This window comes from Papilio machaon, chromosome 11 (genome assembly GCF_912999745.1).
Source record: "Papilio machaon chromosome 11, ilPapMach1.1, whole genome shotgun sequence".
Classification (NCBI taxonomy): Eukaryota; Metazoa; Arthropoda; class Insecta; order Lepidoptera; family Papilionidae; genus Papilio; species Papilio machaon.
In genome coordinates this window covers 4,128,922-4,142,051 of record NC_059996.1, presented here as the reverse complement: position 1 = coordinate 4,142,051, position 13,130 = coordinate 4,128,922, and the positions used below count along the sequence as shown (strand labels likewise).

General features: G+C 33.2%; 2 protein-coding genes across 2 annotated transcripts; one reads left to right on the top strand and one right to left on the bottom strand.

The window, feature by feature from the left end:
* Nucleotides 1–2,517: 2,517 nt before the first annotated feature.
* LOC106719666 (beta-secretase 1) lies at nucleotides 2,518–8,424 on the bottom strand. Its single transcript, XM_014514058.2, has 9 exons — nucleotides 8,222–8,424; nucleotides 7,738–7,857; nucleotides 7,191–7,343; nucleotides 5,431–5,605; nucleotides 4,917–5,194; nucleotides 4,759–4,833; nucleotides 3,990–4,097; nucleotides 3,382–3,516; nucleotides 2,518–2,934 (listed from the first exon to the last, which is right to left on the bottom strand). The coding sequence occupies exons 1-9, from the start codon at nucleotides 8,363–8,365 to the stop codon at nucleotides 2,623–2,625; spliced, it is 1,500 nt and encodes a 499-aa protein (XP_014369544.2). The 5' UTR covers nucleotides 8,366–8,424; the 3' UTR covers nucleotides 2,518–2,622.
* A 363-nt stretch (nucleotides 8,425–8,787) lies between these two features.
* LOC106719669 (replication factor C subunit 3) lies at nucleotides 8,788–9,969 on the top strand. Its single transcript, XM_014514062.2, has one exon. It carries the CDS (start codon nucleotides 8,880–8,882, stop codon nucleotides 9,945–9,947), a length of 1,068 nt encoding a protein of 355 aa, XP_014369548.2. The 5' UTR covers nucleotides 8,788–8,879; the 3' UTR covers nucleotides 9,948–9,969.
* The last annotated feature ends 3,161 nt before the right edge of the window (nucleotides 9,970–13,130 follow it).

Genomic DNA, 13,130 nt, shown 5'->3' with positions numbered 1-13,130 from the left:
TTACAATAACTTAACTGAGCAGATCAAAGGTACGGAAGAAAATATTTCATATCTACTTTACCAAGAAAAAAACCACAACTTTTAAATTGGAAATACCGTGGGTTTCCACTGTTGCGACACCTATACAAAATATAAGAGATATCTGTTATTCTTGGAAGAAAAAGAAAGGGTGACAATAAGTATGTTTTTTAAATTCCATATAAGTCTTTTGTCAAATATCTTGACGGCCCAAGGTCATGTCCTCCCCTTGCATATACACCTCACCTTCTCTGGCTAAGTTTAGAGCCGACAAGATATCTGAAAACGTTTATACCTACAGTTTAAACCGAACATTCGGAATGCGCAGTTAAAACTGAACGCGTTTAACTGGCAGTGTGTCTGTAGTGAAAACGCACTGATAAAAATTCCAGCGTCAATATTTTAAACATACTCATTGCAGAATTTATTGTCTATACAAATATTGACAAAGTTCTTACAATTCTGAGATTTCTCATTGACTTCTTTAACCTTATTGAAGTATTATATTGCACAGTTATAGATGTGATTTTAAATTTAAATCATGCTTATTTATAAACAAAGATGTACAAATGTTCTAAGTTATAGAGCGGACATTACGAGCACTTTCCTTCAAAAATTTTATTCACAATTGTAATCTGTCACTAAATGCGTGTCAAAAAAACTGTACCTGTGGTACATCTTTTTGAGTTTAGTTTGCTTCGTAATGTCACTTTTAAGTTATAGGTTTCTTAATCAAAAATTATAATTCGATAAAAATACTATGTATAAATTGTAAAATTGGTCTAAATCTATGTAATGTGCTAATAATAATGTTTATGGAAAAACGTGTAAAATAGAAATACAATATTCATAGTGTTAAGTACTGAAATATATTTTCTATGATTCAGAAAAACCTCGAAAATATTTAAGACTAACGATATGAAGACACAAAAATATGTGAAATGTCTATATACAGTTATATTTCTCTAAATTCGTACTACATCCCTGATTAAGTACAAAAATTAAATCATAATAAATTAATTATAAATATACATATAATATAATAAACCACATAATAACTTGGTTTTTTTTATTACATAATATAAATTAAAAAAAAAATAGTTTATTGATTGTACACATTGTACAATTTGTAGAATAAGTTACTGTCATAATTTTTTATTGGTCAGTAATAGAGTCGCTTAGCGTAAATGTAGAATAATAAATTACCCTAAGTGGCTGCATAGTTAACCACTTAACGTCTCTGAGTGAGAGTGAGTCGTAATTACTTTAACTTACAAGTGTATTAATATATTGAAATTAATAATAAATAAAAGGCCAAATCAAATGCTTATAGTTAGATTTCTATGTTTGATAACAAACGATTAGATGCCCAAAAGGAACTAAATATGACTATTTTTTTAACTATCAGTTTCAACTAAATCCTCTTTAAGAGACCTAATCTAATATCAAATGACTTAGGTCTACATAAAATTAAAAGTTGAGTTGAATTCAATGGAAATGAGAAATTATATTTAGACATGTCACTTGCTGATAATGCCATTTGTTGTCTTTGGATTTATTTCGGAAAGATTCAGGGCGTTACTATAAAAAAAATTAACAGTGTTTCAAATATACATTTTAACTTAAACATACGTTAACCCTTTTATACCGTGACTCTAGTGCCTAGCGTGGATTTTTGACTAATTATGCTTATTGAAACATTATTATGCGTAAACTTGCAAAATGCGATCTTGAAATCTTGCGAAATAAATAATGAAATACTCATACCGAAAGTATTGTGGTGATACATATTTATGGTGAAACATATAACCACTTTGACGTCAAAAATGTAAATCATCAGCGGTCATAGGGTTAAAACACGTGTTTAGCTAAACTAAAGTATTTTCAAAGTGTTTAAATTGATGATGAAAATGCCTTTTATAAGTTTGTTCAGAAAGATTTGTTACAATTCTCATTTACATTGAATTATACTAAACAATTAAACATATTGTGCACAAAAAGGGATTGAAATCGTTATAATTAAGTTATATATAATTAAGTACCACATGAAAAATATACACACAAACTCAGATTAGAATATTAAAAAGAAAACAATTTATATTTATGCTGCCTTATCTTTTTTTAAATAATAATAATGAGCGTAAAAAGAAAAAAAATTCAAGTGTTTTCATTTCTCTAATACGCAAAGTAATATATTACTGGCAAGAAAAAAATTATAGATAAATAATACTGATTACAACAACCAAGAACAAAATATTGTCCCATCTTTTTTTTATTATTACAGAAACCAATCTGCGAGTAACGGAACATATGTAATTTAAGAGATTTATTATAATATGAACATAATATTAAACTAGTAAAAAAAATTAATTAAAATTTAGAAATATGTTCATTTTGGTGTCTAATGTAAGAAAAATACTCATTTAAAAAATAACCGAGTAAAATATAAAAAACCTATCGGAAAATTAGATATCTAAAAAATTCTAGTTTAAGAAATAATAAAGTCGTCGAAATAGTCCCTATTTGCTTAGAGATAAGGATGGGCGTTTCTCGCATCGGTGGGGGCACTGCCGCACCCGGTCTCCCAATTTATATATTTTCGACTTACGTTCCTTCTTGTTCCACCAAAGCCGCCTGAGATAAAGAAATCTGTTGAGATCTTGGCAGCGGTTTCATAATCAACATCTTTATACAGGGTGTTAGCAAATACACCAAAACGCCCAAAGCCACCATAGAGATGACAAAAAGAGTCCACTGAGCCGCCTTTATAGATATCGATGCATCGGACAAAGGTTCAATCAGTTTACATCGCACGAGAAGTGACGAAGATGTATTGTAAGGTCCGCTGATAGTTGCGTTTGGACCACAATTTGATGTTTTCCAACCTATCCAACCGGCAGATCTATTAAATACCACCTAAAAAGAAAAGGAACACAGAAATTAATAAGTGGTAGACGCCAGCAAAACAACATCTGTTGCACGAATGGGTCGGCTCCTCCGGTGAAATACCACACAAAAGACATACGTCAAGTGGGAGCAATTGCGCGTTTCGTGTGATGACTGCGTGCCGGAGAAATATTTTTAGTCCTCTTCCCCTTCCCAACCTTTTTTTATGAGGAAAGGAAGGGATGGCAAGGGCGCGGATGCTATAGAACTAGACGCATAGACAAAGTAACATCCTCTTTCTGTGTATACCCTCCCCTATCGGTTAAAGGTAAACAACGCCTCTGCAAATGCAGTCTTTGGGCAACGGCCACTTCGCTATTTTGCGAATTCAAATGGCCGCTTGCTTGTTTGCAATCTTTTGCTATAAAAAATAAGAATGGACAGATATTCGCACGTAAAAATATAAGCAGTAAATACCTGAAGCCCCTCCATAGCAGTATATCCTAGGACAGTCTCCTTGCCTCCTGCCTCCAGGCCCAGCTTGTAGCAGAACTCAGACACAGACCCGCCTGACCCGCTGTTGTTCCTAGCGGACACTACGCGCATGTAGTTCTACAAATGTTTCAGAACAGACATTAAAACAATTCAGTTTCCTCCATACATTGATCTAGAATGTCTGTGAATATGGTATTTAATAGATAGAACCTTTTACTGCATTAAAGTTAGATCGAATCTGGAAGTTTCAGTTTCACAACTATCAATGCTAGCCCATTGGTTAATTTGTCTATAATTCATATAATTTTTTTTTAATTATTATTATAAAATTTATTATATTACATTATTATAAAATAGCTTTATGCTCTTTATCACCACATTAACTTTGTGTCAAATTTCACATTTATATATTTCACATTTATTTATTAAAGTTTTGGCTTAAGTTTTTACAGCCGCCTGCCTGTCACCAACCCTACTTGGGAGGAATATCTTAAAATTAAATATTATTGTAATCTACTAATTGTAGTTTATTTTTTAATATTAGTGTTTCGGTATTGATAACGTATTGTGAGTAATTGTCGCAATTTTACCTGTGGAGGTAATTCGAGTGTAAAATATTGATTTTCCGCGTCAAAGTCGAGCAAGTGTATTGCCAGCCGCGGCAGTGACCAGCGCTGCGGCTCCGGCCAACACGCCGCCTGCACAACACACATTGTCACCCTACCCTGATACTTTTTGGAATCCACATATGCAAAGAAACTCTTTTGCATAAGATATTTATAGTAACAGATGACCATAGACATCTAGAGGATATTCCTCATTTGAATGTCCCCTCCCCCGCTGTTAGTACATCCCTTTCCCATTCCTTACTTATAAGAAACTAGCTGTGTGAAATTAAAAAAAAAAACATAATAAATAGCCTATGCGTTCTCCCAGACTATGTTCTACATCTGTGCCAAATTTCATCAAGATCCGTTGAACCATTCCAGAGATAACTTCAAACAAACTTACATCCATCCATCCATCTAAACTAAACATTCGCATTTATAATATCAGTATGATGGGTGGGAAGAAGATAAGTAAAATTGGCCTCCAGCGTACAGCGATAGCATAGATAACATTTATAAATGAAACTAATTTCGTCACATGAGTCAATATTTTCACTTCACAAGACATTCAATAATAAGGTTTTTCAGCAATCAAAAATTCACATTCATATTTCCTTGCCTTATAGTCCAGGAGCCAGGTACATTTTCGGTCAATCATTTCTTCTCGTCTTTCCTTTCCTTGCCTTATTATGCCAGCAGATATTAACTTTTAGTTTATAAAAAAAAATAAAGAAATAATTATTTGATTTACCTCGCCGTGATACCAAAACTCATCAAGTATCAATACATTGCTGGTCTGAGCAGCATTCCTAAGATCATTCACTACCTGAAAAAAAATAAAATAGAATAGTAATTTTTATATATAAAACTAGATTTAGATTAAATGAAGTTCCGATGCACATATATTACCTGTCTAAACATTTCATCGGGTAACCTTATATTAGTTGTTCCGCTGTCCACAATACTTTTCTGTTCATTCAGTCTTTGGCATATCTCATCATTTATCTCATAAATTGATTGACTCTGAGTTACATTATATGTAGCATTGTTTTTAATATTTAGTTTGTGAGCTTCCGAGGACACAGTATCTGACATCACTTGAACTGATAAAACTCCAACCACAAACCATCGTTTTCTCAAAACGGGGGTACGAAACATAAAACTTTGTTTATCAACCATTTGGTCATCTGAAATTAAAGAATTTATTCTTACTAATATTGTAAGTGTGAATGTTTGGATGGATGGATGTTTGTTTGAAGGTATCTTCAGAATAGCTCAATGGATCTCGATGTAATTTGGCATAAATGTAGATTATAGTATAGAAGAACACATAGGCTATTTATAATGATTTTCTAATTCCGCGCGGACAGAGTTGCGGGTGACAGTGCCAACCTACATTAAACATGTCTTTTGAATAACTTACCCAATATTTTCAAATTACCATAATGTGTGGCATTAGTAACACCCTGTACACTACATAGTTTTAATTCAAAAGACATTGGCTTATTTAACATATGATCCATAGAGTCGAGCCAAGAGCCCACTATTACATTGTCACCCCATGCACCAACTGGCAAGTACGCCAGACCAAGGAGGCCCTGAAATAAAAAAACATTTATGTATGAACAAAAAATAAAAATTATCCCGCTAGGCAGATCTAATTTTTTGTGTCAAAACTATTTATTTTAAAGTAAAAAACACTAATGTCATTATTTTTATTTTCATCAATATAAATCAAAATAATAATCAAAATAAAGTAAAAATTTAAAGAAAAAAAACTTTTTATAAACAAGCTTTTATTATGTCCTTTTTTATCTGTCCTAATTTTTAAATAGAAACTCGACTTAACTCTATTTAAACTTTTTAAATAGAAATTAATATAACTAATATATAACTATAATAACTGTTGAGATTAAGAGAGGAGTGCGTCAGGGCTGTGTCTTGTCACCAATGTTATTTAATTTATACTCGGAAGCAATAATGTCAGAAGCGTTACATGACCTAGACTGCGGAGTCAAAATAAATGGACGGAATATTAACAACCTTCGATACGCTGATGACACAGTGCTGATAGCATCATCATTACAAGATCTCCAAAAGATTGTTGACCGGGTTAACCTGTGCAGCGAGAAAGCGGGTCTAAAAATGAACGTTAGAAAAACGAAGCTCATGGTTATATCAAGGAAAGAAGTTAATGACGTTTGCATAACAGTGGCGGGCCAAAAGTTAGAGAGGGTGCGTCAATATAAATACTTGGGTACGTGGCTAAATGAAAACTGGGAAAGCGACCAGGAAATCAAGACACGTATCGAAGTAGCACGCAATGCATTCCAAAAAATGCGCAAAATTTTTTGCTCCCGTAACCTTGGAATACATTTGCGTGTCCGCCTTCTAAAATGTTACATCTGGCCCATCCTTCTATACGGATGCGAGGCTTGGACAATAAAAGAAGATCTCAGGAAACGTATAGAAGCGTTCGAGATGTGGGCATATAGACGCATGTTGGCCATAAGCTGGATTCAAAGAGTGACAAACGAGGAGGTTCTGCGACGAGTCCACCAAAAAAGGGAACTTTTGCAGACCGTCAAGATGAGAAAAGTATCCTATCTCGGACACTTGCTCAGGCACGACAGATATGATCTCCTCCAACTCATCTTGATGGGAATAGTTGCCGGCAAAAGGAGTGTTGGCCGTCGGAAGAAATCGTGGTTGCGCAACATCAGAGAGTGGACTGGAATTGCGAGTGCCGCCCAACTGTTTCGCCTCGCAAGGAATAAACAGAAATATGGAGAACTGACTGCCAACCTTCGCTAGTCGGAGAGGCACCTCAAGAAGAAATAGAAATTCGTCAAAACGATTCAAATAAGCCCCGACTTTATGAGGTTGTTTTATTTCATTGCAAATTTCATACAGTCACCTTCCAGCTCCATCATAAGATCGGCACTATGTCATCATAATATTGCATTGTCATGTGATTTACACATGTATTCAAAATTTCAAGTCAATCAGTAACCAGGAGTGGATCAAATTTAATTAGCAATATTTGATAACAAACATCGGGCAAATGAAACTAAATAAAAGCTTATAAAAATTACATTTAAAATTTAAACTACATTATTTTAATAAAACACATCTTAAAATAATTACTACACCACTCAAATTAATAACTACTATATAACTTACCTGCCATCCTGAACCATTCATAAAGAATTTATGACTCTTTGTGATAAGAGCGATGTCACATCTAACTTCAGGGACATTCAGCATTGATGGAAAGTGAACATAATCTGACACCAGTTTGCCAACCCATGTGCCTTGTGAATATTGAGCTTGTATCTGAAATCAATACAATGCACAAATTAACACTAGTAAATATACCTTGCTTCAATCAAAACCCTTAACAATACTCATAAAGGTAATCAATACTCATACATTCAGTAAGGGGCTTGGAGCCTACCCTAAGTAAGGGGTGACTAGGCCATAGTCAACCACACTGGCCTAGTGCTTGTTGATTGACTTCACTCATATCTTTGAATTTATGTTCAGATATGTGCAGGTTGCATCACGATGTTTCCCTTTACCATAAGAACATAGGATGAATGTAGAAATGTAAATTAAAAAAAACGTTAGTACATTATGGGATGTGTTCAAACACAGAACCTATAAAGTTTTCAGGTCACGAGCTTTACCCCTGAGTCACCGACTGACAATAGAGAGTAATTAAACTAACCTCTTGTCCACTATCGTAAATGCTTGTTGAATTCTTCAAATGAAAATATTTATCACTATCAGGCCGCAGATATGATGCAATAGCTAATGTTGCACTACCTGTATCCACTATTACATTTAGCTGAAATAAAAACATAACAAACATAATTAGAACAAAGAAATTGGTTATGCACTGTTAGAGACCCAAACAAAATGTAAGCATTAGAAATGCATTGAGTTAGGAGTTACAGAAATGTGGGAGAGGACAATATTTAGACAACTTAGACAACACTAAACATGGATATAATTAAGCCAATTGGAAAACTAACTATAATTTTCCTTTCGCTTTTCACCTGTGAAAAGTTATTTATTACTTAATATTGTTGCTCTGTAACCTCACTTTTGAAACCTGCACTTATATATTTACCAAATCATAAGCCCAATTTGTTGGGGCTACTACAAGTTACTTCACTGTAAAAATAGTTTGGCAATATAAACGGATTTACCTTTTGACCAGGGCGTCCAATACTTATTTCTATAGAATACGCTTGACCAGCTTCTCCAAAAAGATTAAAGTCTTCAGCAAAACTATGTTTGAATTCTTCAAACAAAATCAATTGGAATAAAAATATAATCGACATACAAAACATTTTACTTCATACCACTGTTTTTGGTATTAAATTCTAAACCAAATTACTTAGTATTCAATTTTTTTAAGATAAATATAATATCTGTTTTGTTGTCTTTTGCACCATATAGCATTAATTAATAACTTATTAATTCTTAATCTTGATTCTTGGATATTGTTTGTCTTGCCAATTTTGTTGGCGTCGACTGTCACTGTCATGCTATCACCTGTCACTGTCAATTGTATTGACAAACTCAAGAATTTATCTCCGTTTCCAATTCCTATAACAGAAATAATCATCCTTGGTTAATTAAAATATAAATTGATTTAGTTTTCATGCAAAGACTTCTTAAAACTATTCCACTTTTTTTATGGTCGTTGTTATAGTGTGTTTTTGCCTTTTCCATCACATAAAGTTTTCAAATGTCAAAGTTTGACATTTTGACACTCAAAAAGTTTTGAATTCTGACTTTGCGCCAAGCGCCAAATTGTGTTTTTGTTTACGCGTACAATTTTTATTAAAACTACACCTAACAATGAGTTTGTGGGTTGATAAATACAGACCCAAAGATTTAATGAAACTTGATTATCATAAGGATCAAGCAACAAGATTAAAAAATTTAGTTCAACAAAGCGATTTCCCGCATCTTCTTGTATATGGGCCTTCCGGTGCCGGTAAAAAAACTAGAATTATGTGTTTGCTACGGGAACTTTATGGCTCTGGTGCTGAACGATTGAGACAAGAAACCATGCATTTTACAACACCATCCAATAAAAAAATAGAAATTATGACAGTAAGTAGCAACTATCACATAGAGGTTAACCCAACGGACGTGGGAATTCACGACCGAGTTGTTATAATGGATTTAGTAAAAAACGTTGCACAAACGCACCAAATAGACTCGTCTGGGCAACGTGAATTTAAGGTAGTTATTCTAAATGAAGTCGATGACTTAACTAAAGATGCGCAGCACGCTTTACGTCGGACAATGGAGAAATATGTTGCTACATGCCGACTTATTTTGATCGCCAATTCTATATCAAGAGTCATACCTGCTATAAGATCACGTTGTCTTACTATAAGAGTACCAGCGCCCACAGAAAACGAAATAGTCACAGTATTGCATTCGGTGTGCAAAAAAGAAGGTTTAAGTCTTCCAACAGAACTAGCAATGCGCATCGCCAAAGCAGCTGATAGAAATTTACGTAGAGCATTACTAATGTGTGAAGCATGCAAAGTACAAAAATATCCATTTACACCTGATCAAAAAGTTCCAGAACCTGATTGGCAACAGTATATCAGAGAGACTGCTTCTATGATATTAACTGAACAATCACCAAAGAAACTCGGTGAAGTAAGACAAAAGTTATATGAATTAATAATACATGGTATTCCTCCGGATATGATATTTTCAGGGCTCTTATGTGAACTGGTTCGTAATTGTGATATATCAATGAAATGTCAGATTGCAAGGTATGCAGCAGAGTATGAACACCGAATGAGATTGGGCAATAAGCCAATATTCCACCTTGAAGCCTTTGTAGCTAAAAGTATGGCAATATATAAGAAGTATGTGGAAGAATCCTTGGGTGATGCATTTTGAATTTTTATAACAAAACAAATAAGATTGAGATATTGTAATTTTTCAGTTAAATAAAAATGCCTGTTCTGTATTTTTAGCCGACTTCAAAAAGAAGGAGGTTATCAATTCGACTGTATTTTTTTTTTTTTTTTTTTTTTTTATGTGTGTTACCGCGAAACTCCGCCCCTGGTGGTCCGATTTTGATGAAAAATATTTTAATCGAAAGGAAGTGCTTGCAGGTGGGTCCCATTTTTTTGTTTTTTTTTTTAAATAACTAGAAGACTAGTAGATTTTGAATATAGCTTCAAAATTTGTTGCGAACATTAGGGACATTTTTGCTTTCAGCGCTTACGTAGGCTAAACTATAGGACCTACATAAAAATGATGTATGGCGAATTGAAGCTCTTTAAATGTGCTAAATAAAAGTCCGCGATAGCATATATCTATCTTTTATAGTTTTCTCACAATAACCATTTTTATCTTCAGAAACATCAATTAAATTCATGCCCTATTTCCGACGCTATTATTCGAGTTCAGTATTAACCCTTATGTAAATAAACATGTTCATTATCAAGAGAATTTAATGTAGATTATATTTGCAATTGAAACTATATCATTCTGTCTAATAGTTTAGGAGATATCGTAAGAATAAAATTACGCGGAAACGAAAAATGCTACACGAAAAGCACAATTATGCTTTCTGGGCTTACGTAGGTCAAACTATATGACTTACATAAAAATGATGTATGGAGTAATTATACATCCTTAAATTTGCTAAATAAACGTCTTCGGTGGCATATATCTATCATCTATGGATGTCTCACAAAAACCATGTTATTGTGAACAAACTTCGATTAAAATGCACACGAAAAACAGCGTCGTAAGCTTACGGCGCTATTATATTATATTCGATATGAATCCTTATCCAAATAAATATGTTTGATGGCTAGAGTATTAAATGCAGATTACGTTAGCCTTTAAACTATGTAATTCTGATCAATAGTTTGGGAGATATTAAATAATTAAAAACTACGCGCATTCGAAAAATGCTAGTGCGGCGCGCGGCTGGACAAAATTAAAGGCAGGCTACGATGTATTAGTTCGGTAATTTTCAATTTGTATACCGATTTTGATAATTATTTCATTGTTTAAAGGATAAGTGGTTATCTGCTGCATTCTAAATTAGTTTTTGAATTGAAGTACACACATATCAAATAGGAAAGTCCTTTTCTTTATTTGTCTTATTTATGTCTTTATATGTATTAAGGAAATTTGTAATTGAACTTCAAATTCACTAAAAATTGTGAAATAAAACAAAAATTTTAAGAAAAAAAAATAGCCGACTTCAAAAAAAAACAATCGCAAACAAAATGCACTCAAAAGTTACCTAAAAAAACCAATTTCAAACAAAATGCACTCAAAAGTAACCTAAAAAAACCAATTTCAAACAAAATGCACTCAAAAGTAACATAAAAAAAATTCAAACAAAATGCACTAAAAAGAAACAAAATAATGTCATGAAAACTCTCTAAACTCTAGTAGTTAGTAGTAGGGGCTCAGTTTTCCGCAACTCCACGACAAGCGCGTATTTTGGGTGTCTCTAAACTCTAAAGAAAGTTCTCTTCTTTCTTGTAACATGTCTATATTGTATAATTATTGTTATTTTGGAGTCGGTTTCGGCCTAAGTAGGGACATAAACGTAAGTATGTCTAATACATCTCAAATATAAAATTTCATATATTTACTTCGGCCGACACCGACTGCGAAATAACAATAATTATACAATATAGACATGTTACAAGAAAGAAGAGAACTTTCTTTAGAGTTTAGAGACACCCAAAATACGCGCTTGTCGTGGAGTTGCGGAAAACTGAGCCCCTACTACTAACTACTAGAGTTTAGAGAGTTTTCATGACATTATTTTGTTTCTTTTTAGTGCATTTTGTTTGAATTTTTTTTATGTTACTTTTGAGTGCATTTTGTTTGAAATTGGTTTTTTTAGGTTACTTTTGAGTGCATTTTGTTTGAAATTGGTTTTTTTAGGTAACTTTTGAGTGCATTTTGTTTGCGATTGTTTTTTTTTGAAGTCGGCTATTTTTTTTTTTATTTTTATAATACACAAACTCAAAAAGGAAGTTTATATAAGAAGTTAAGTGTATAAGAAATTTGATATAAAAGTTTTGAATCTATGTAGTAACCTTAATACTGGGAGGCTGCATTATTTAGATTAGGGAAATAGCCCAAAGATTTAGTTTCTCTACCTTTTTTTTGTTGCACTGTATTCCAACTCCATCTCTACATTCTACACTTTACTACATAGCACAGAAATTTGATATAAAAGTTTTGAAACTATGTAGTAACATTAATACTGGGAGGCTGCATTATTTAGATTACGGAAATACCCCAGACATTAAGTTTCTCTACCTTTTTTTTGTTGCACTGTATTCCAACTCCATCTACACTCTACACTTTACTACATAGCACCCATCATCATCATCTTGTCAGCATTTACAGACTGCTGTCCTTGTACTCCTGTATAAATAAGAGAAGAGGCCCACATCACTCAATTCGATTCTGTGCCTTATCCACAATCAAGCATGGAAATAATACTTATTTACTTTATTAATAATAGTTTTTATTGCAGATGACAAATTCATTATTTTGCTATATAGCAGTGTTTTCTTTCCAAAATATTCTCCGAAAATAAGTTGTATTTTATGTGCGACTATTTTTATATACTACAAAAGGGATACACACCGTGTGGACTTCTGACTTGCTAGGCTTGGACATTAGCTATGAATTTTGAGTTCTAGGAAAATAAATAGGTTCATTGCTGAAGGTTCCCCCAGTCTCCCGTAATCTTGATTATCGATTAATTTTTTATGCTGTATCGTCTTACCCATGTCAACTTAACTTTAACTATAACTTTTTTTCTCTTACATCCCATCTTATCCCCATTTTTTGTTGGTCTCTATACTGTCACGAGAATCTTTAGGTTATTGGTTTAAACATCTGAACATTCCGAACTGGAAGAGAGCGAGACTTACTTTCCTTTTTTCGGCAGATTATAAAGTAATTTGCAATTGATGTATTTTTATAATTTACAATTTATTAATAAAAAATACAACTTGAGAGGTGTCAAGGGACACCCGGATGGAACGAAGTTCCTTTCAATTAATTAGTGAAGGAACCAATGTTTATTCT